General features: G+C 41.9%; 1 protein-coding gene across 1 annotated transcript in view; it reads left to right on the forward strand.

Moving 5' to 3' along the window:
* Positions 1–24797, forward strand: part of GALK2 (galactokinase 2) — a 374056-nt gene that overhangs the window by 287509 nt on the left and 61750 nt on the right. Inside the window, exon 8 of the mRNA XM_075345810.1 lies at positions 1385–1595. Coding sequence (XP_075201925.1) covers positions 1385–1595 — 211 coding nt within the window. The remainder of the gene's footprint in view (positions 1–1384; positions 1596–24797) is intronic.

A 24797-nucleotide genomic window follows, 5' to 3' on the forward strand; every position in this document is an offset into this window, starting at 1 on the left:
TTAATGCCGCTGATTTTCTCTACTGTGAAGCATATAAGTATTTGTTACTTTCTACTAAAAATATGGCTTGTATTGAGAAATCTGGTGATAATTTACTTTAACATCTGTAGACATAAAGTTAAAAAATAAAGAAGATATTTGGTCTTCTAAAATCTATCAACTTCTTGGACTCAAATAGTAGAACTTTACAGAGGGCAGATCCTGTGTAACTAATCAATTAAATTGTTTTGACTATGGTGTTGGATGAAGGTGGGGCCATGGATATTTTCGAAAAGGTTTTTAGCAAAGCTTTAGATACAGCTGTATTCTAGTGAACAGGACTGGGGGACGACACCTGCCGATTATGCACGACGTATCCTGGCAGTTTTGTGTAGACATGACCTCACTGATATAGAGCTTAAATGAAGGGCTGATCTAGACTAAGGACCGTACAGGTCAGAAATGCATTGCCTCAATGCCTGGTTAGGTTTGTGTTCATTCTCTGCGTATGTTTAGTTTTTGTTGCTGCTCTCTGCCACTTATGTTTTTATCTTATTATTATTAATAATAATAATATAATAATAATAATAATAATAATAAATATATATATATATATATATGTCAAATTATATATATATATATATAGTTATATAATGATATAATATTATCTGAACAATAAAGGGGGCTTTACACGCTACGATATCGTTAATGTTTTATCGTTGGGGGTCACGCCATTAGTGATCGCAAAAGCGGGCAAAATTGTTTGCCGCGGAGAGGTCATCCTAAAACCAAAAATCGTTTAACGCTCATTAGCGATGTTGTTCCTCGTTCCTGCGGCAGCACACATCACTGTGTGTGACACCACAAGAGCTAGGAACATCTCCTTACCTTCCTCCAACGCCAATGCGGAAGGAAGGAGGTGGGCGGGATGTTACATCCCACTCAACTCCGCCCCTCCGCTTCTATTAGACGCCTGCCGTGTGACGTCGCTGTGACGCCGCACGACCCGCCCCCTTAGAAAGGAGGCGGATTGCCGGTCAGTGCGACGTCGCAGGGCAGGTAAGTCCGTGTGACGGGGGTGCGCGATTTTGTGCGCGACGGGCAGCGATATGCCCGTGTCGCACAAACGATGGGGGCGGGTAAACACGCTAGCGATATCGGCACTGATATCGTAGCGTGTAAAACCTCCTTAAAGCCTATTTTTTTTTATGGAATATTACAAGTGCTGGTTTCAACATGGTTCTTAAATTGTAATATATTGTTACTGTGATTTCTACCATTAATTGTAACATTATTCATTAAAATGCTGCTCTTATGCTGATATATTTTTCTGTAATGATTATATTTATTACAGCTTATCTTTAGCAAAAACAAAATTAAGATTTTTTTATTTTTTGTATTATAGATTTTAGCAAAATCCAAAGGCTTGGACTGGAAAAACCTGATGAAACTAGGACATCTCCAAAGTGTTCTTGGTGTTAGCCTTGAAGAAATGATTGCTGTTGTTGAGGAAGTCCTACATCCCGAGCCCTATACACGTGAAGAAATCTGTGAAACCTTGGGAATAAGCTTGAAAGATCTGTGTGCCACTGTTCTAAGTGAAAACACACAGGATGGTAAGAAAGATTTTTTTTTTTTTAAACTTTAAGTTTTTATTAGATTTTTAAAATAAAAAGTAACATAACAAGTGGCAAGTGATAAAACAGAAACCAAACTCAGCACAGCCAAAAGCACAAAAGACACTGAAAACTTAAAATTCTTTCTTATTCTTCATTATTTCCATGCAAATACATACAAACCAATGAAAATAGAGGGAGAAATGGGTGGGGGGAGGGATAATGAGGGATGACAGGATCAGGGCTGAGACACACATCTATAGACATGGGTATGGGTATGTTAAACCTATATGAAAATTGAGCCATTGAATCACAAAGTAAAATTAAAAATATAATACATTTTATTGACACATATGCAAAGAAGACAAGCACTACATAAAAAGTCAAAGTGCATGGTGCAGGAGTACAAACTAATTGGAGTACCACAGGTCAAAATACAAGGGGGAGATAGAAATATATAGTGCCTTGATTTAGTTAAAATACACCCAGTGACTGTGAGCACACATAGGGGCATACAAGCAAAAAAGGGGCATTACCAAATGGGATCCCTCTAAATAAGGAAGGAAGGGACTGCCCTTAGCTATGGGGAATTATATGCTGGCGTGTGTGTAGCATACACCCCCTTTTTTAGAAAACTAATTATTTCTTGATGCCCCCCAGATATCAAAAAGCATTCATTACACCATAGGTGCACAAAAGGGTAGAAGGGGTGGACAGTCTCTATGGAGTCCCTATCTCACCCTATACATGCTTGCTCCTACCTACCGACGGGGGGTTTGACGCCGTAGCTTTTTGGGCGCCCCCGTTCCACGTCGGCTTACCCTTATGCACCCTACCTCAAGGTGAATGATTACTAAACAATTTTTAGAAATTCAAAAAAAATTCCAAACATTCATGGATCAGATCAAATGCAATTATTGTACAATCTGTACGGAAAATATGCAAAGGGGCCTAAATGACTAATCCTCAATGCATTCTGATCATCACATAATAATTGAAACCATGGGGGCGGAGTAAAGTGGAAGGGGAGACAATCTCTATGGGGTCCCTATCTCACCCTATACACACTAACTCCTACCTACCAACGGAGGGTTTGACGCCGTAACTGTTTTGGGCGCCCCCGTTCCACGTCGGCTTTCCCTTGATACACCCTGCCTCAAAGGTGAACACTCTCTAAACAGTTTATCAAAAATCACACATGATTCTAAAAAAAGGACCTGCACATATACATCCTACAGTTCAGATAAGATTTTCACTGATATATTACAGAGCGTTTACTGAAAATCAAGATGTCATCCCTTGAAACAGGTGATAGGGTAAATTTCTGATTACCATAACTTATCGTACAGATTGCACAAAAATATATATATAAAAGAAAAAGGGAATATAGATGCAGTTACTTCCCTTCAGATGATCATTTCTATGTGGCCTCGACGCGTTTCCCCTTTCTTATGGATATAAGGATCATCAGGAGGCAAAGGTTCCAGCTGTCAGATATGGTGATCCATGGCTGTGCGCCCTGGTCACAGGAAGTGCAGGGTTTAAAAATCGGCACCAATAGGTCACATGGAGCCACCAACCAATAGCAGCCCCTGGCTATCTCATCTCCTACATTTGTTACTGCACATGTCACTCATGCTCTAGCCAATGAGTGACTTGATTACATGAATGCACGCAAGTACAAGGAAGTTGCGTGCACCTTCAAAGAAACCGGCAGCTAAAATTAGTACCGCCCCTGTTTCTAGGTCACCACTCCCGTCATCAATCCATCTCTCAGAACCTCCCACCATCACAGTCATAGTGAGGTAACGCCTCCAGGGCATATACCTCCTACTCACAGATATCCGATTAAAGACCGGAAGCAAAGGGGGTGTGTCTGTGTGCAAGCCTGCCGGCCCCACAGATATTACTTACAAAGGCATCGCAGCGCGGCGCCCAGTCAAATCCCTCGGGCACAATGACGTAACCGCGCCTGCGTACTGATCTGTCAGTATAACACACCACACCCCATTTAGTCTCCTATCTTACTGATGGCATAACAATGCGGCGCCCAGTTAAATTCTCCGGGCAAAGTGACGTAACAGCGCATGCGTACTTGTCTGATGATGTTCCCGAGCGTGCTCCATTCAGTCTCCTGTCCCACCACCGGCATCCCAATGCGGCGCTCAGTTAGATTTCCGGGGCAAGATGACACCCCGCACATATGCACTGATCTATCGGTCTTATATTATAAGATACGCCTAATAAGACCTCCTAACATGGCACAAGATTAACTTACATGAGGGGCATGTAGGAAATCATCCCCTTCTCAAAGATGATTTTTAGCCGCACATTTAAAACAAATCTGCCGGCATTATTAACCACGCCCACATCTAACTCTTCCCACAGTCAATCAATCCAGGCCGGTGGGGAGCACATTATACAAGGGATGTGTATATTTTAATCCATTCATACATATTGCCCATAACAATGGCTCATGTCTGTCCCAAAAAGATCATAAGGGAGTACCACCACACATGCATACTTAGCACCTAATGTCAAAGACGCATCATGCTACGTCATCTAAATGAGTTAAATAAAGCCAAGGGGAGGGGGTGGGGGGGGGGAGGAGCTAAGGGGGAGAGGGAGAAAGATGATGAAGGGAGGAAGCATAGGGGAATTGGGAGATGAAATAAATTAACAACTGCAGAAACAACCGTAGAGACAAAATATTATAACCAGGAGAACAAACACCTAAAGATAAAGGTGTGTAGACAAATGCCCGTGAATCCCCATTCGCGGGGCAATGACGGGTGGGGTATAAAAATCGGGACGATATCTTATTATGTTTTTTATTTTTATATATATAAATTTAGTGAATCAATGACCAATTGGAGACAAAGAGAAAATAAAGGTATAAATTTTAGAACTACAAAAATGGGGAGTATGTCAATCTATCATTAAGGCCTAATGGAACTTGCGTTTTCAAGGAATAAATCCACCTGCATTCTCTCTGCAGGATGATCTTATCAAGGTTGCCACCCCTGGGGCTAGGTTTAACCACTTCAATAACAATGAAGGAGATAGATCTACTGTCACCCTGATGGAATTCCCAAACATGTCGGGCCAGGGGGGTGTCTCTTTTATGTTTTATATCCCCTAGATGTTCCCCAATACGTCTACGTAGTTCCCTTGTAGTCTTACCTACATAGTTTAAGGGGCAATTACAGGTGGCCATATAGACCACCCCGCTTGTTTTACAATTCGGGAAGTCCCTGATACAATATCTTTTCCCGGTGCTAGCACTGCAAAAGCTTTTTGACGTACCAATCCAATTACAATATTTACAGTCACCACATCGGAAACAACCTATAGGTCTTCTATCCAACCAAGTACCAGGGGGGTAGGTCTTTGGTAATGGCTGTGAACCAATTGGTTCTTAAGGGAGATTCCACGCCTATAAGTGATCGAGGGACGAAGAGAGACGTTGTCACAGATATCCGGATCGGCACGGAGGATTCCCCAGTATTTTCGAAGTATGCCATAGATTTTATCTGATTGACAATCGTAGGTGCCAATAACTCTAATGATGTCATCCTCCATCGTTCTCACCCGTGGTCGTAACAGTGAATCTCTATCACAATTTAGGGCATGCTTGAAAGCTCCCTTCAAAACCTCATCCGGGAAATCCTGTGGAAATCAATTTTGCTACCTGACCAAATCAAAAAAATATCATCAATGAACCTCCCCCAAAAGTGGATAAAATTCATCCACCAGGGGGAGTCATCGGATTTGATTTGGTCAGGTAGCAAAATTGATTTCCACAGGATTTCCCGGATGAGGTTTTGAAGGGAGCTTTCAAGCATGCCCTAAATTGTGATAGAGATTCACTGTTACGACCACGGGTGAGAACGATGGAGGATGACATCATTAGAGTTATTGGCACCTACGATTGTCAATCAGATAAAATCTATAGCATACTTCGAAAATACTGGGGAATCCTCCGTGCCGATCCGGATATCTGTGACAACGTCTCTCTTCGTCCCTCGATCACTTATAGGCGTGGAATCTCCCTTAAGGACCAATTGGTTCACAGCCATTACCAAAGACCTACCCCCCCTGGTACTTGGTTGGATAGAAGACCTATAGGTTGTTTCCGATGTGGTGACTGTAAATATTGTAATTGGATTGGTACGTCAAAAAGCTTTTGCAGTGCTAGCACCGGGAAAAGATACTGTATCAGGGACTTCTCGAATTGTAAAACAAGCGGGGTGGTCTATATGGCCACCTGTAATTGCCCCTTAAACTATGTAGGTAAGACTACAAGGGAACTACGTAGACGTATTGGGGAACATCTAGGGGATATAAAACATAAAAGAGACACCCCCCTGGCCCGACATGTTTGGGAATTCCATCAGGGTGACAGTAGATCTATCTCCTTCATTGTTATTGAAGTGGTTAAACCTAGCCCCAGGGGTGGCAACCTTGATAAGATCATCCTGCAGAGAGAATGCAGGTGGATTTATTCCTTGAAAACGCAAGTTCCATTAGGCCTTAATGATAGATTGACATACTCCCCATTTTTGTAGTTCTAAAATTTATACCTTTATTTTCTCTTTGTCTCCAATTGTTCATTGATTCACTAAATTTATATATATAAAAATAAAAAACATAATAAGATATCGTCCCGATTTTTATACCCCACCCGTCATTGCCCCGCGAATGGGGATTCACGGGCATTTGTCTACACACCTTTAGGTGTTTGTTCTCCTGGTTATAATATTTTGTCTCTACGGTTGTTTCTGCAGTTGTTAATTTATTTCATCTCCCAATTCCCCTATGCTTCCTCCCTTCATCATCTTTCTCCCTCTCCCCCTTAGCTCCTCCCCCCCCCACCCTCTCCCCTTGGCTTTATTTAACTCATTTAGATGACGTAGCATGATGCGTCTTTGACATTAGGTGCTAAGTATGCATGTGTGGTGGTACTCCCTTATGATCTTTTTGGGACAGAGATGAGCCATTGTTATGGGCAATATGTATGAATGGATTAAAATATACACATCCCTTGTATAATGTGCTCCCCACCGGCCTGGATTGATTGACTGTGGGAAGAGTTAGATGTGGGCGTGGTTAATAATGCCGGCAGATTTGTTTTAAATGTGCGGCTAAAAATCATCTTGGAGAAGGGGATGATTTCCTACATGCCCCTCATGTAAGTTAATCTTGTGCCATGTTAGGAGGTCTTATTAGGCGTATCTTATAATATAAGACCGATAGATCAGTGCATATGTGCGGGGTGTCATCTTGCCCCGGAAATCTAACTGAGCGCCGCATTGGGATGCCGGTGGTGGGACAGGAGACTGAATGGAGCACGCTCGGGAACATCATCAGACAAGTACGCATGCGCTGTTACGTCACTTTGCCCGGAGAATTTAACTGGGCGCCGCATTGTTATGCCATCAGTAAGATAGGAGACTAAATGGGGCGTGGTGTGTTATACTGACAGATCAGTACGCAGGCGCGGTTACGTCATTGTGCCCGAGTGATTTGACTGGGCGCCGCGCTGCGATGCCTTTGTAAGTAATATCTGTGGGGCCGGCAGGCTTGCACACAGACACACCCCCTTTGCTTCCGGTCTTTAATCGGATATCTGTGAGTAGGAGGTATATGCCCTGGAGGCGTTACCTCACTATGACTGTGATGGTGGGAGGTTCTGAGAGATGGATTGATGACGGGAGTGGTGACCTAGAAACAGGGGCGGTACTAATTTTAGCTGCCGGTTTCTTTGAAGGTGCACGCAACTTCCTTGTACTTGCGTGCATTCATGTAATCAAGTCACTCATTGGCTAGAGCATGAGTGACATGTGCAGTAACAAATGTAGGAGATGAGATAGCCAGGGGCTGCTATTGGTTGGTGGCTCCATGTGACCTATTGGTGCCGATTTTTAAACCCTGCACTTCCTGTGACCAGGGCGCACAGCCATGGATCACCATATCTGACAGCTGGAACCTTTGCCTCCTGATGATCCTTATATCCATAAGAAAGGGGAAACGCGTCGAGGCCACATAGAAATGATCATCTGAAGGGAAGTAACTGCATCTATATTCCCTTTTTCTTTTATATATATATTTTTGTGCAATCTGTACGATAAGTTATGGTAATCAGAAATTTACCCTATCACCTGTTTCAAGGGATGACATCTTGATTTTCAGTAAACGCTCTGTAATATATCAGTGAAAATCTTATCTGAACTGTAGGATGTATATGTGCAGGTCCTTTTTTTAGAATCATGTGTGATTTTTGAAAAACTGTTTAGAGAGTGTTCACCTTTGAGGCAGGGTGTATCAAGGGAAAGCCGACGTGGAACGGGGGCGCCCAAAACAGTTATGGCGTCAAACCCTCCGTTGGTAGGTAGGAGTTAGTGTGTATAGGGTGAGATAGGGACCCCATAGAGATTGTCTCCCCTTCCACTTTACTCCGCCCCCATGGTTTCAATTATTATGTGATGATCAGAATGCATTGAGGATTAGTCATTTAGGCCCCTTTGCATATTTTCCGTACAGATTGTACAATAATTGCATTTGATCTGATCCATGAATGTTTGGAATTTTTTTTGAATTTCTAAAAATTGTTTAGTAATCATTCACCTTGAGGTAGGGTGCATAAGGGTAAGCCGACGTGGAACGGGGGCGCCCAAAAAGCTACGGCGTCAAACCCCCCGTCGGTAGGTAGGAGCAAGCATGTATAGGGTGAGATAGGGACTCCATAGAGACTGTCCACCCCTTCTACCCTTTTGTGCACCTATGGTGTAATGAATGCTTTTTGATATCTGGGGGGCATCAAGAAATAATTAGTTTTCTAAAAAAGGGGGTGTATGCTACACACACGCCAGCATATAATTCCCCATAGCTAAGGGCAGTCCCTTCCTTCCTTATTTAGAGGGATCCCATTTGGTAATGCCCCTTTTTTGCTTGTATGCCCCTATGTGTGCTCACAGTCACTGGGTGTATTTTAACTAAATCTAGATATTAATAAAGGTTACATTTTATTCTGGTAATTGAGGTTCTTTATATTATTGTCTTTAAAACTCAATTCAACTGAACTGTTTTTTTGATAAAGATATATAGTGCCTTGCAAAAGTATTCTGCCCCTTTGAATTTTTCAACCTTTTCTCACATTTCAGGCTTCAAACATAAAGATAAAAAAATAAAATTTTATGGTGAAGAATCAAGTGGGACACAATTGTGAAGTTGAACGAAATTTATTGCTTATTTTAAACTTTTATAAAAAAAGAATAAACTGAAAAGTGGGGCGTGCAATATTATTTGGCCCCTTTAAGTTAATACTTTGTAGCGCTACCTTTTGCTGCGATTACAGCTGCAAGTCGCTTGGGGTATTTCTCTATCAGTTTTGCTCATCGAGAGACTGAAATTCTTGCCCAGTCTTCCTTTGCAAACAGCTTGAGCTGAGTGAGGTTGGATGGAGAGCGTTTGTTCAGCTCTTTCCACAGATTCTCGATTGGATTCAGGTCTGGACTTTGACTTGGCCATTCTAACACCTGGATACATTTATTTATGAACCATTCCATTGTAGATTTTGCTTTATGTTTTGGATCATTGTCTTGTTGAAAGACAAATCTCCATCTCAGACTCAGGTCTTTTGCAGACTCCAACAGGTTTCCTTCAAGAATGGTCCTGTATTTGGCTCCATCCATCTTCCCATCAATTTTAACCATCTTCCCTGTCCCTGCTGAAGAAAGGCAGGCCCAAACCATGATGCTGCCACCACCATGTTTGACAGTGGGGATGGTGTGTTTAGGGTGATGAGCTGTGTTGCTTTTATGCCAAACATATCGTTTGGCATTGTGCCCAAAAAGTTCGATTTTGGTTTCATCAGACCAGAGCACTTTCTTCCACATGTTTGGTGTGTCTCCCAGGTGGCTTGTGGCAAACTTTAAATGACACTTTTTATGGATATCTTTGAGAAATGGCTTTTTTCTTGCCACTCTTCCATAAGGGCCTGATTTGTGCAGTGTATGACTGATTGTTGTCCTATGGACAGACTCTCCCACCTCAGTTGTAGATCTCTGTTCATCCAGAGTGATCATGGGCCTCTTGGCTGCATCTCTGATCAGTCTTCTCCTTGTTTGAGATGAAATTTTTGAGGGACGGCCGTATCTTAGTAGATTTGCAGTGGTATGATACGCCTTCCATTTAAATATGATTGCTTGGACAGTGCTTCTTGGGATGTTTAAAGTTGTGGAAATCTTTTTGTAACCAAATCCGGCTTTAAACTTCTCCACAACAGTATTACGGACCTGCCTGTTGTGTTCTTTGTTCTTCATCATGCTATCTGCGCTTTAAACAGAACACTGAGACTATCACAGAGAAGGTACATTTGTGATTACACACAGGTGGATTATATTTATCATCATCCGTCATTTTAGGACAACATTGGATCATTCAGAAATCCTCAATGAGCTTCTGGAGTGAGTTTGCTGCACTGAAAGTAAAGGAGACGAATAATATTGCACTCCCCAATTTTCAGGTTATTCTTTTTTACAAAAGTTTAAAATAAGCAATACATTTTGCTCAACTTCACAATTGCGTCCCACTTGTTGTTGATTCTTCACCATAACATTAAAATTTGTATCTGTGTGTATGAAGCCTGAAATGTGGGAAAAAGTTCAAAAATTCAAGGGGGCCAAATACTTTCGCAAGGCACTGTGTCTCCAACAGGATGTGCATAGACACAGTGCTACACTCATATAATCAAAGGTATGAAACTAGTGTAGACCATCAATTGTGCACAAGTCTATCAAAACACTTACCTATCTTACCCATGGTATACCTTGTTGGAGATTGTTACTCCAGTAACCCCTATGTGTGTTTCACGTGGGCTTCATGGGGGGGTCACATTCAGCTCTTTGTAATTTGACAGGATCCCGTGTATATTAAAAGTAGGTTGCAAAAGGACGGCTCTCTTGAGAAAGAATAATATATAATACTATTTCATGTTATAAGAACACGCTACGTTTTTCGAAACGTGTGAGAGGAATTCTATGTTCTTGTTTGTTCTGCATTTTATTGTGCAGAATAAAGGAACCATTATTTCATCCCCATTTGAGTGCCGGATGTACTTTTTCTTCATGTTATATCATATCTCATACAAATTTGTGGATTTAAATGGAATATCTTTGGCATGGCTAAATACCTATAATAGACTTTATAATGTGGATGGAGGGGGGAGCTTGATAGTATTTAATGGATATCCAATTGTTCCAATGATGAAACATTTTTGTCTTGGTGTGTACAGTAGATCTAAAATATATTTTAGCTATTGTCGTAGGAATTAATTGGTGAGTTTTCTTATCTCCCACACTCAAGGAGTGAATGGCTGTTTCCAATGTTTTGTGATCATTTTCCTGATAGATACTAATATATGGGCCATTAGCTGTCTAACAATAGATGGGACTTCTTTAAAAGCAAAGGATATAACTGCTAGATTCAGTTCCATATACAGATGTGTGATGTCTGAAATGAGGAAAAAGGGCCCAGATCTGTCCAAAGTGGAAAATGACAAGGCACTACTACTACATATGTAGCTGGATAACCCTATGATTACATTTCTGGGGTTGGTATATGTGCTAGCCTATCTGTGGTGAAATACCAGAGTAATTGTGTTTTCTAAGTTTGTTTTACAAGATTGATACAAAGTATTTCACTTAGCAGAAAAGTGTTGGTTTCCACACCTCTATGGATTTTATGTGCCCAAGTTCCTTTTCATGTAAATCCATATCGAAATGCAATTTTTAGAGTCATAATGAAACAGAGCATTATAAGAAGAGCCCCCCTGTATGGTTGGTTTAATGCAACCTGTAGAGGCGCTTAAGTGAGAAGCTTTAAAACTAAAGCATGATTTCATAGAAAGTATCATATTTGATAGTATTAAAGGAAATCTGTCAGCAGGTTTTTGATATTTAGTCTGAGAGCAACATAATATAGGGCTCAAGAGATCGATTACAGGGATGTGTCACTTTCTAGGCTGTGTGTTGTAGTTTCAACACAATCAGTATTTTATCAGCAGGAGATTAACACGACAAGACTATGTCTCATGTGTATGGCTGTCAGGCTAACCTATGTAACCCTGCCCTAACCAATGATTAGCCGCTAGCTGTCAAATCACAGTGTACACAGGAAGCTGCCAGTCAGGAGTGTGGGTGGGTTATACACAGTCCAAAATACTTGGCTCTACTACATCTACATCAGACAAAATAGGGATTCTATCAACACTATATCAAGAAGTCCAATAAATGATACATCCTTAGGATCAGGCTTTCTAGACCTATATTATGCTTCTCTCAGATTTTATATCAAAACCTGCTGACTGGTTCCTTTTAAGTTTACAGTACATCAATCATAAGGGTTATGTTTCTCTCCAAGGGACTATTGTGTATGACTTTTATAAAATTAAATCATTAATGCCTAGGGACAGTCATGGTTTGAGGTTTTAATGAGAAATATGAAATTCTATAGTACAGCCATCCAAGCAATATCAGATAGAGATAGCGAGAGCAGCTGTTTCATAAGGAGTAAATTTATTCCACAAGTCGAGTGCCGTTTCAATTATTTGCTCAGGGACTTTTGGCTTTACAGTTTTAGTGCTTAGGTGGCTAAAAAGGTTTTAAAAGTGTTATGAATTAGTAGACTAGCCTCAAAGATTGCCCATTTCTGCTCAGAGATTAATGCCCATAAGTCTTTTACTTTAAGTCTCCAAGGCACACCTGATGGTATATGAAAAGGTCAGGTACAACCTTGCCTCTCTGTTTAAGGGCGGCGTTACACGAGACGATTTATCGTGCGATCGCATGAGCGATAACACCCGCCCCCGTCGTTTATGCGTCACGGGCAATTCATTGCCCGTGTCGCCCAAAGTCGTTAAACCCCCGTCACACGTACTTACCTCCCAAACTACCTCGCTGTGGGCGGTGAACATTCTCTTCCTGAAGGGGGAGGGACGTTCGGCGTCTCAGCGACATCACACAGTGGCCGCCCAATAGAAGCGGAGGGGCGGAGATGAGCGGGACATAACATCCCGCCCACCTCCTTCCTTCCGCAGTGCTGACGGGATGCAGGTAAGCTGTGTTCGTCGTTTCCGGGGTATCACACGGAGCGATTGTGTGCTGCCTCAGGAACGATGAACAACCGGCGCGCAGAAGGAGAAACGACTTTATGAAAATGAATAACGTGTCAACGAGCAACAGTAAGGTGAGTATTTTTGCTCGTTCACAGTCATCCGTAGCTGTCACACGCTACGATATCTGTAACGATGCCGGATGTGCGTCACAGAATCCGTGACCCCGACGACATATCGCCCGATATATCGTAGCATGTGACGCCGCCCTAAGAAGTAAAAATAGTTTTTATTTGGGGTCAAGTGTTGCCCCAGATGAACTGTAACATATCCATCTGTAGCTGTGAAGTAAATGGTCTATGAGATATACGATGGAATTTATTTTAGGTAAGATGAGCATTTTGACCTTGTTTATTTTAGTGAGTTAAGAAAGTTGAGCTTTCCGGTATCTGTTGTAGTTTTGTTTTAAATACTATATTAAAGCTTTAAAGTAATAGTGAGATTACAGTATTAGTGAGATCACAGACATTAATGCAAGCATCGTGCAACACACGTTACACAAGACTGTAATGGTGGCCCAAAAAAAGGTTGAAGATGCCTGGACTTCATTATCGTCATAAGAAGCGTTGGCTAGAGTTTACAAAAAAGTACAAAAAGTGGACAGTAGAAGATTGGAAACTGGTGATTTAGGGTGATGAGACAAAATTCAATAGACTAGGCTGTGATGGGTGCAAATGGGTCTGAAAGAAACAAGGGAAAAAAAGAGCTAATGGAGAAATTGAAGGAACTGTCAAGTTCTGTGTAGGAATCCTGATGATATGAGGTTGCCTCACAGTCAAAGGCACTAAATACTTGACCAGGTTTCATGATGGTCTCAATGCTGTGCTATATGTCAGTATCCTACAAGACGAGTTACTTCGTAGACTCGAGTACTGTAGGTATGAAAAGGATAAAATAAGTGTTGCAGCACGACAACGACCCAAAGCATACAGTACAGACCAAAAGTTTGGACACACCTTCTCATCTCTAGAACGACTATGAAGAGGAGACTTTGTGCAGCAGGCCTTCATGATAAAATAGCTGCTAGGAAACCACTGCTAAGGACAGGCAACAAGCAGAAGAGACTTGTTTGGGCTAAAGAACACAAGGAATGGATGTTAGACCAGTGTAAATCTGTGCTTTGGTCTGATGAGTCCAAATTTGAGATCTTTGGATCCAACCACCGTGTCTTTGTAGAAAAGGTGAACGGATGGACTCTACATGCCTGGTTCCCACCGTGAAGCATGGAGGAGGAGGTGTGATGGTGTGGGGGTGCTTTGCTGATGACACTGTTGGGGATTTATGCAAAATTGAAGGCATACAGAGCCAGCATGGCTACCACAGCATCTTTCAGCGGTGTGCTATTCCATCCAGTTTGCGTGTAGTTGGACCATCATTTATTTTTCAACAGTACAATGACCCCAAACACACTTCCAGGCTGTGTAAGGGCTATTTGACTAAGAAGGAGAGTGATGGGGTGCTACGCCAGATGACCTGGTCTCCGCAGTCACCAGACCTGAACCCAATCGAGATGGTTTGGGGTGAGCTGGACCGCAGAGTGAAGGCAAAAGGGCCAACAAGTGCTAAGCATCTCTGGGAACTCCTTCAAGACTGTTGGAAAACAATTTCCGGTGACTACCTCTTGAAGCTCATCAAGAGAATGCCAAGAGTGTGCAAAGTAGTAATGAAAGCAAAAGGTGGCTACTTTGAAGAACCTAGAATATAAGATATTTTCAATTGTTTCACACTTTTTTTTTTAAGTATTTTATTCCACATGTTTTAATTCATAGTTTTGATGCCTTCAATGTGAATCTACAATTTTCAGAGTCCTGAAAATAAAGAAAACTCTTTGAATGACGAGATGTGTCCAAACTTTTGGTCAGTACTGTATGTCGAGATTGGCGAATAAATAGTTCAATGACAACGAAGTAGAGGTCCTGGATTCGCCCCCACATTCCCCAGACCTTAACCCAATCAAGTACTTGGGGGTAAAGTTAAAGAAAAGCTGTATACAAACCCAAGTGAGTCAATCAGTATGCACTAACATTATGAACGTGTAGGAGACCTAGGATCAGCTTTTGGCCGAAACATACTTGAATCTTATCTAGAGCATGTACAGAAGGATTCTGGCAGTGTTGAAAGCCATAATTTGGATTTACAAAACAATAACAAAATAATAAAAATGTAAATTTAGATTTTTAGGAGCAAAACAGTAACAATGCAGTGACATGACAAGAATCTGCATTAAGTAATCATATGCTAAATAGTTGCAAGTCGTATTTGTGTATGACATAGCCATGATGATTGTCTATAAAATTAAAGTAGTCTCACATTCTAAGCTGTAGTGGGTGGTGAGATATGGAGCCTGAACGTTGAAACTATTGTTACCCTTTTGCTTTTCAATGTCTCTGTTGATTCCTTTGCTTTTGTGATCTGAACAAAAAGGCCATGCCTCCTTACCATTAAATTACTGTCACATAGTCATGGCAGAAAGTGTTGGCACCTTTAAAATGTTTCTAAAAAATAAAATATGTGTCCCAGAAAATTATTGCTATTTCACATTTTGTTATACACATGTTTATCTCTTTTGTGTGTATTGGAACAACACAAGAAAAAAGAGAAAAAAGTCAAATTGGACATAGTTTCTCACAAAACCTAAAAAATGGGCTGCACAAAATTTCTGGCACTCTCAACTTAATATTTGGTTGCACACCATTTAGAATAAATAACTGCAATCGCTTCCTATAACCATCAACAAGCTTTTTACACCTCTCATTGCTGCCACTTCAGAACTCTCCGCGCTTTGTTTCCATCCATTTATGGGGGCTTCTTGAAGTATGGTTGGGGTCATTGTCCTTCTGGAAGACTCATGACCTAGGATGCAAATCAAACGTTGACAGTGGGCACTATATTGCTACCCAAAATTCTTTGGTAATCTTCAGATTTCATGATGCCTTGCACACAGTCAAGCCACCCAGTGCCAAAGGCAGCAAAACAACCTCAAAACATCATTGAACCTCCATCATATTTGACTGCAGGTACTGAAGGGCCCAATTCTATTTCTTGTAAACAGTAGAATGATGTACTCTACCAAAAAGCTCTATCTTGGTCTCACCTGTCAACACAACGCTTTCCCAGAAGGATTTTGGCTTACTCACCTACAATTTGGCAAATGTAATTTAGCTTTTTATGTCTCTGTGTCAGCAGTGCGGTTCTCCTGGATCTCATTCTATAACATTTCATTTCATTCAAGTATCGACACTGATGCACCCTGAGTCTGCAGGACAGCTTGAATTTCTTTGGAACGTGATTAGGGCTACTTATCCACTATCCAGACTATCCTACTGTAATTATTTTTTCTCTACCGCCAATGTCCAGCACCATGTGTTGTAAACTTCTTGATTTATTTTGCACAACATGGACAAAAGGAACATCAAGATTACTAGAGATGGACTTGTAAACTTGACATTGTTTATATTTTTTAATAAGTTTGGTCCTCAAGTTCTCAGACAGTTTTCTTCTCTTTCTGTTCTCCATGATTAGTATAGCACACAGAGACACACACTACAAAGATTGAGTCAACTTCTCCCCTTTTGTATCTGGTTTCAGGTGGGATTTTCATATTGCACACAACTGTTACTTGCCATAGGTGAGTTTGAACCTGTATCACATGTTTGATACAAAGTTGTTTACCCACAATATTGGAAAAGCTAACAATTTTGTCTGGCCCATTTTTGGGGTTTTGTTTGACATTATGTCCAAACTGACTTTTTTTCTGTTTTATTTTTTTGTGTTGTTGCAATACATACAAAGGAAAAAAACAAGTGTATAAAAAAAAATGTGTAATTGCAATAATTTTCTGTTATTTCATTTTCTGGAAAAACTTCACGGGGGCCAAATCTTTCGGCCATGATTTGACTCTAAGAAAACTGTGGAATGATCAATGATCTGACCAAGTATTATTGCCAATTTCCGCTCCACTACTTTATGTATAAAATGCTAGGAGACTAAAAAGTAATCTATTCTAGACTACAAGTGATGAACCTCAGAATATGTTTTTGCCTAATGGAGAGGTAGAACAATAGTGTTGAGGGACCATCCATATTTAGGAACACCTTGATGTGGTTGGATGGCTTCTGCGCTCTTTGTTCAAAAATCGCTAACTAAGTACCTTACGTTTTAATGTACTGTATATAACAATATTGGAGTTCATGTATTCATTAATTGCAGTGTGCTGCCTCACCGTGTATGTATCAAATCAGCAGACATATGTGGGGAATAATGCGGGTTCGCCGCCTGAGCCCTTATTAAAGAGCCATACACTACCAATGACATATAGGTACATCATTGGTTGTGAAGGGCCTATAGGGAACCAAATAGCAGGTTTTTGCTATAAATTTAAGGCAGTGCCATAATGGCTCTAGCATGATTATTAAAATGATACCTTTAGTTGAGAAATTCAAGGCTTTATTGCATATTAAACTTTGTCCAAACTTTCCAAAATGATTTAATTTGTGCACAGGCTTGAGCATCGGGGCAGGACTTTGTGTGGCGGGTCTTCAGTATATATTCCTCCCACTGCTGACTGTCTCACTTTATTTAAATTTGGCCCCTCTGCCGCTGCCATCATTGCTATGGCTGGCGCATGCATAAACATGTGGAAAACAGTGAGTTCATTAAAATTGCAGCAGAGATCACGGTATGTGCATGTGCTGACTCAAGCGCCATTTTATTGAAAAGTTCAACAAAAACTTCACTATAGTAGTGTGCATGCGCTGGCCATATTGCATAATTTTGGAAAGTTTGGACAAAGATTACTTTCCAATAAAGCCCCGGATTTCTCAAATAAAGGTATCATTTTAATCAGCATTCTAGTTGGTTCCCTTTAATAGCTTTGTTTCATTTAAGAGACTTATTTGGTGGATTCAGTCCTTTCAGTCTGAGAAAGGTTTTTTATGTACCATACTCATCACCAATGGATATGCTAGATCTACACATCAAAGTATAAATTCAATCTCAGACAATTGTCAATGAAACCTTCCATAGATGTGTTTGTAAAGAGACATAAGGGAGGGTATGGAGAGGGGGATAAAAACTAATGTAAAAGATATACACAACAAGTGGAAATGTTATTTAGCAGGTTAGCTGAAGAGTTCTGTAGATAAAACAAATTAAAAATGGAGGTTTGAGTGTATTATCCAACAAGTTCCTCAAGCATTGGAGCTAATAGTCGATTGAATGGTCAGATTCTAGTGAGAAGAAATTTTCCCCTTCTTACAGCTAGGTTTCAGAAAATCTACAATATTTTGATATGGCAGGAGTTCAAGGACTTGAGACCTTTTGTGATGACATCACAGAGCATACATGTTAGGGGGAGTTGTGCAAGATTGTTAACCACAAAGGAAAACCTCAATGACACTTTACTTGCTGGCCTTTAACCAATTTGGGGAAGGGAACAAATTCTTTACACTTGGCCATGGTCATCACAGATAGGTCAGGGAAAACAGAAATTCTGTTGAAAAAACGTATAGGTATTGGAGTTTAATGCATCACGAGTAAGGAAAATCTAACTGTTAATTGTGGATCCTGGTTAGTATGTCCCTAGTCTCAGCAGGGTCTAGACTGGTGAGTTGGTTTCAGGGTCCTCCAAAACCTGGCAATCGACATGTCTAATTCACACAAAAAGCTGATTGCTTTTTTTAGCAGATTTTTGAATAGCAGTTCTAATTTACCGCTGCTCACAAACTCTGGAATCTCCCTCAGCTTTGCATTATGTCTGCGATAGTATTTAATATCGTGAATCATTGTTATGAGGTGCAATTGTGACGCCCTGGCCTATCAGGTTGTCACAGGGTATTGTGCAATCTTCCCTTCAGCACAGTATCCACCATCCTTGGTTACGGGTCCTGGTTCTGTGGTGTTGCTAACAGCTGAGCCAATCAAAACCCTAGGAACACTTTGCACTGTACCCACCAGACACACCATTGGGGGACCTGAAGGGAATAGGGCTGCCCACATGGGGGTTGATAGGGGAGAGTGAGAAAAGTGACAGTTGAGCAGAGCGGAGAAGCGAAGTGGTAGTGGAAGGAGAAGGAGGTTAAGTGACTCTCGTGAGGAGAGGTCACAGGAGGAGCAGGGCTCCTGAGTACTAAGTGGCAGACGTTGGTCTGGGCCTGGAGCTGGAACCCCGGTCACAGGGGATAGTGTCAGGGGGCACGAACTGCCGAGGAGGGCGGCCGGCGATTTTGAGCTATCATCGGGCAGGGGCCAGGGCACGACGTGGTACGTGGACCCTAGGCCGGGAAGTAGCTTCACGCGTCCTGGGAATTTACCCAATGGAGGTGAAGACTTCAAGTGTCATCCCCAACCCGCTCCAAAATCGAGGTACTTGCGCACCGATCAGATAGGACTTTCCCAAAGAAATCCTACGTGTGAACCCTGAGAGCAAGCTCACTCCGTTAGCCAAACGGGTGAGCGGGAGCCGAAAAGTTTCAGACTTGAGGGTCCAAAGAAGAAAACACAGGTGCCAAGGAAAGGGTCACAGACTAACCGCAACACCAAGGGCACGGACCCAAGCGTGCTCCCTCCCAACTGCAGTGGTGCTCAGAACTCTGGTTTACAAGCTGTCGGTGTGGTTATTTCTGGACTGAGTGAGTACACTGAAAACCCTTCTCCTACTCCCCAATGGCACCCCTACACCACCATCACCGGGCTCCCGGGGCAAAAAAACCTTACCCACGGAGGGGTTAAAACACCTTGCTGCCATACCACCGCCACCCGGTGTCCCAAACAGCAGCGGTGGTACCTTAACTTACCACGCACCGTGGGTGGCGTCACAAAATTTCCTAATCCTGTGTATATACTCCCCCACTCCTTTTTGATTCGAGTGTCCGCACGGACCCCCCGGGTCTAGAGACCCCTCGAGCCACCGCGGCTCCGGATCTGAGCGGCTCGGCTGCTGCTACGGGGGTGGTACACAATTCTTCATCGTCCCAGACCTTATTAATATCAGTTTGTTCATTGTGTGAGTAGGCGAATTTCCCCATTTTCTCTTCTAAGGGTCCAGGTCTGTCCCCAGTTGCGTAATATTTTATTAGAGATCTCTTATCATACCTACCATGTCCTTGTCAAAATTCTGATGAGTGGTGCTCTGCTTTCCTGCAGAGCCTGTACTGGCCCTCATATTTTCCTCCAGTGAATTCGCTGTTCCGGGTCTAAGTCCTGTATGGTGTTGGATGGGTCTGTTCTTTGAAGCCTCGTTCCAGGGTATAGCTTTGCTTTATCCAGGAGCCAGTCCACCCGTAATGCCGCCAGTGATAGTTCCTGTCTAGCAGTGCACGTCTCTGGTTCCTGTGACTGACCGGATCTTGTCCTGCTTACAAGTTCCTTGTACCCTATCCCGTCTCCTCCTCTACTCCACCTTGGCTTCCTGCCTCCATGACTTTCAGCTTCCTCCTGACCCCCGACTCCACTCTCTCCCATGTACCTGACTTGTCTTCTTGGCTACCGACCTCGGCTTGTATTCTGACGCAGGTTCCGCTCTTTTCCTGGTACTTTACTTGACTTCCTGGTTTACTGGCTCTTGGCTTGCACAGAGACTTTGGCTTCTCTATCCCTCTGTTACTGACGTGATCTCCCGGCTCCTGACCCCTGGCTTGTTTGACTTCCCCGCAGATCTCCACTAAGGTATCTAGCGACTCCTAGTGGTCTACATCTCATTACACCTGGGAGCTCGGCATCACAGTCCTTTTGCAGGGTGGCTCCTAAATTGATGAGGAGAGACTGCCATTAGTAGAGGTTCTGGGGACAATGGACAAATTGAAACGGACAGATAAGATGTATCTCTTATTAGATCTCCCAGTGAAGTATCTGACGTTGCGCTGGAGATCACAGACAGGAAGGTTATGGTAGCTGTGGTAGGCTTCAAACAGCTATAAAACAATTCTGGAAGAATTCCATCAGTCTAGGAGGTTGCCATTGCCTCACGTTCATCTCCATGAGGACAATAATTGGGACCATTTGAGACCAGGTAAAATGCTAGAGTAGCTGCTGTGAGTCACTAGATTGGTGCTGTGGACAGAGCTAAACAGTTATGCGACTGAGCCATGCCGTGAGTAATTAGTCCAAATGCCTCAATAAAAAAAGATTCTGATATAAATCACATAAAATATAACCGTTTTAAATAAAATTAATAAGAACACAGAGCATTTCTTAGTGATAGCTGCACTAAAAATTATTTTATTCTTGTAATTGCTGTAAGATGACTTGCAAATTGCCTCTGTTCATTTGTTTTTCAAGATGAATGTATTCATTGGAAGGATGTTTGTGTAAGTAAAATATGTCAGAGGATTTGGACGTGCATGATTAGTTTAACTATACTTTCTCTTTCCCAATACTTATTTTTATTGTCTTTAAGTTCCTTTTATTTATTTTGTTAACTTCTTTTTATTGTTTCAAAATACAATATATATATATATATATATATCTGAGATAACAATAGCAAAAGTTTAGACCGTAATATATCAACATAAGCCCAAACAGTCCCCACCCCTCCCCCTCTCTGCGTGCGCGCTCTAAATTATATCGACTATTATTATGGAATTGGGATGTGTCCACTTATAGTTTCTAACAGGTACCACGATGTGTGTTCAAACTGGGATCTAAGCCTGGCTCTTATGGCATCTGGTAGCGTGGGTATGAATAGAGCCAATATTTCAAAGAATTTCTTTGTCAACTTTTCTTTGTCTGAGAGAGCATCCAGCCAGTCCATTTTAAATATGAACATAACCTTTGTTTGAATGAGTGATAGTGTTGGTAGTTCCGGGATAAGCACTTATGTAGTATACTTTTCCTAGTGGCCGAGGCCCATATAATAAGAACTGCTTTAGGCTATGTGCACACACTGCGTTTTTTTGACGCTGCGTTTTTGTGCGTTTTTGGCCGCTAAAAACGCACAAAAACGCACCTGCGGCAAAAAAACGCGGCAAAAAACGCACGCGTTTTGCCGCGATTTGGTGCGTTTTTATGCTGCGTTTTGCTGCGTTTTTGCTCACTGCGTCCTTATGCGTTTTTTATCAGTGAACAAAAAAAAAAAGGTCTGATGTCATTTCCTTCTTCAATGTGTTCTTCATTCTCCACTAGTGTATACAGAAGAGCAGACAGCTGCAGAACTACAAGGCTCAGCATCCTCCATCCAATAGTGTATGCAGGAGAGCAGACAGCAGCTGTCGAACTACAAGGCTCAGCATCCTCCTTCCAGGACTGTATGCAGAATTTCTTTGCCCCCCCAAACAAAAAAAATGACGTGGGCTTCGCCATATTTTTGTATGCTAGCCGGGTACAGCAGGCAGGTACGGGCTGCCTCCAACCCCCAGCTGCCTATTTGTACCCGGCTGGGAACCAAAAATATAGGGAAGCCCTTTTTTTTTTAAATTATTTCATGAATTTCATGAAATAATTTAAAAAAAAAATCACGTGAGCTTCGCCCAATTTTTGAGTCCAGCCGGGTACAACTAGGCAGCTTGGGGATTGGAATCCACAGTGCAGGGTGCCCATGCTTTCTGGGCACCCCCGCTGTGAATTGCAGTCACGCAGCCACCCCAGAAAATGGCGCTTTCATAGAAGCGCCATCTTCTGGCGCTGTATCCAACTCTTCTAGCTGCCCTGATGCCGGGTGGCTAGCTAGGTAATAATGGAGTTAGGGCTAGCTGTATATTATCAGCTGGCCCTAAGCCCGAAATTCATGGTGTCATGCCAATATTAGACATGGCCACCATGAATTTCTAGTAAAGATAAAAAAAAAACACAACACACAGAAAAATATTTTTATTAGAAATAAAACACAACACAATTAGTGACTCCATCTTTATTGAAATAAAGAACCCCCCTCCGCAGTAATCCTGGGTCAGGGTCCCGCGCCGTCCAATCAGGATCCAATATCATCTGATCGCTTTGCTGGAAGGCAAAGCGATCAGATGATGTGTCAGGTTAAAGGACGTGAATCATATCACACATCAGCTGATAAAAGCCGATTATACAATCAGCTGATGCATCGGTGCAAAAAAAAAAATACTCACTTATGTGCTGATTACCGGCACCTCCTGGAGCGATGGGGCGGGAGTCTGATCCTGTCCGATCGCTGCAGCAGCTGCCGGTAATCAGGGATGAAGTCTCCTGACGGCAGGATCAGCTGATAGCCGGCTGGGCGCCCGCGTCACCGCGATACTTACGATCACCTGATGCGTCAGGTGACTGCATCAGGTGATCCATCGCCAGGTCCTGCATCCTGCAGGCATACGTACCCGGGGAGACTGCACACTGCCGGAGCGGCGATACCGTGACAGAATCTGGGAGCGGACATGGCACCGGGACCCTGCAGACAGGTGAGTATAACTTTTTTTTTTCTACTGTTAACTTTTGTTTTCGCAGCCGCTTCCACCTCCCGCCCAGACATGGCGCCGCACGGCAGCATACATGCACCGGACGGGAGATGGAAGCGACGGTGACGATACCGGGAGGATTCACGCTTCTGTATATACTGACAGAAGGAATCCTCTTCCTGTACACGTCACTTTACTACCCACCTCCTGCGTTTATAGCTGCGTTTTTGGTCTTAGAAACGCACCAAAACGCACCAAAACGCAGCTATTTGCGTTTCTCATTGCATCTTTCAACATCCCATTGAACTCAATGGATGAAAAGCGCAGTGAAAAACGCGGGAATAATTGACATGCTGCGTTTTTGTGGCACCACAAAAACGCAGCTGAAAAAAAACAGGTGTGGGGACAGCAAAAATGAAAACTCATAGACTTTGCTGGGTAAGCAAAGTCATGCAGTTTTGAGGCCAAAAACGCACCCGAAAAACGCGCAAAAACGCCGAGAAAAACGCACTGTGTGCACATAGCCTTAATATGTCTTGGTATCTTTAGATTGTCCTCCTCAAGATGTTAATGATAGCCCATTGTGGTGTCAATGGGAATTTAATGTCATATGTGGTTTGTAAGACTGAATGGACGCTCCCCGAAACCCCCCGAATCCTCGCACACTCCCAGAGGTGATGAAATAAATCTGTCTTCTCCATGCCACATTTAGAGCGTACATAGTTTGTTACAGGGTTTACTTTTGATTGAATATAAGGGGTGATGTCTGCCCTATTAAAAATCATTAGTGCATTCCTTTTTCATTTTTGTTATTGTTTTTCTTAGTGCTCCTCTTATTTTTCCAAAGAATGTCCTCATTTTAATGTAAATTTATAATGCCAGCTCTCGTTTTCCCATGTTTCAAACTGTATTACAGTAATTTTTTTTGTATAGTATTTACCCATTGTGTTGACAACAATGCCAAGCCATTCAAATTTTCACTTAATATTAAAATTTGTCTAAATCACTTTTACATGGTTATTGTTCCCCACATGTTATTTCAAAAGTATTTTAAAAATGATGACATTCAACAGCCAGTAAGTCTATTTTAGCAGCCAGAAGAGCTCTTTGACAGTTCGAAAAGACAGACATCCATCAACATGAACAAAACGGGCTCCTAGATTTTACAGGCCAGGATTCTTTTATTCATTGGCTGTCTGAGAACTAGGATTCTTCACCTATTGCTTATACATTTTCTCCAGAAGATCTTTAAAAGTTGTTTATTTTTCTCAAATTTCTAATTTTTTTGGTTTAATCATAGACAAAAATTAAGGTATAAAGTAATTTAGATATTTCCCTGATGCAATAAAAGAAAAAAGGCTTACCGTAATTTGCAGCTATTTTGAAATTATTGTTAAAAATTCCAAACATTTTAAAAATCATGTTTTTTGTCCTCCTGGACCCCTAATGAATTTAAAAAAATTACTTTTTAATGATTAACTTTTTTTAATTTTGAATAGAGAATAACCACATCATATTGCTCATGCATAAAAGAACAGTATGTCAATGCAAACTTTAGAAAAATAAAGTAGCCTCTTTCTAAAAGAACCTATGTTCTGGCTATACTATAGATATTCTGCAAGCCACAATTATTTCTGTGCAGTGGGTAGATTCAATTCCTCTAAACTTCTA

Source organism: Anomaloglossus baeobatrachus, chromosome 4 (genome assembly GCF_048569485.1).
Source record: "Anomaloglossus baeobatrachus isolate aAnoBae1 chromosome 4, aAnoBae1.hap1, whole genome shotgun sequence".
In the NCBI taxonomy this organism is placed as follows: domain Eukaryota; kingdom Metazoa; phylum Chordata; class Amphibia; order Anura; family Aromobatidae; genus Anomaloglossus; species Anomaloglossus baeobatrachus.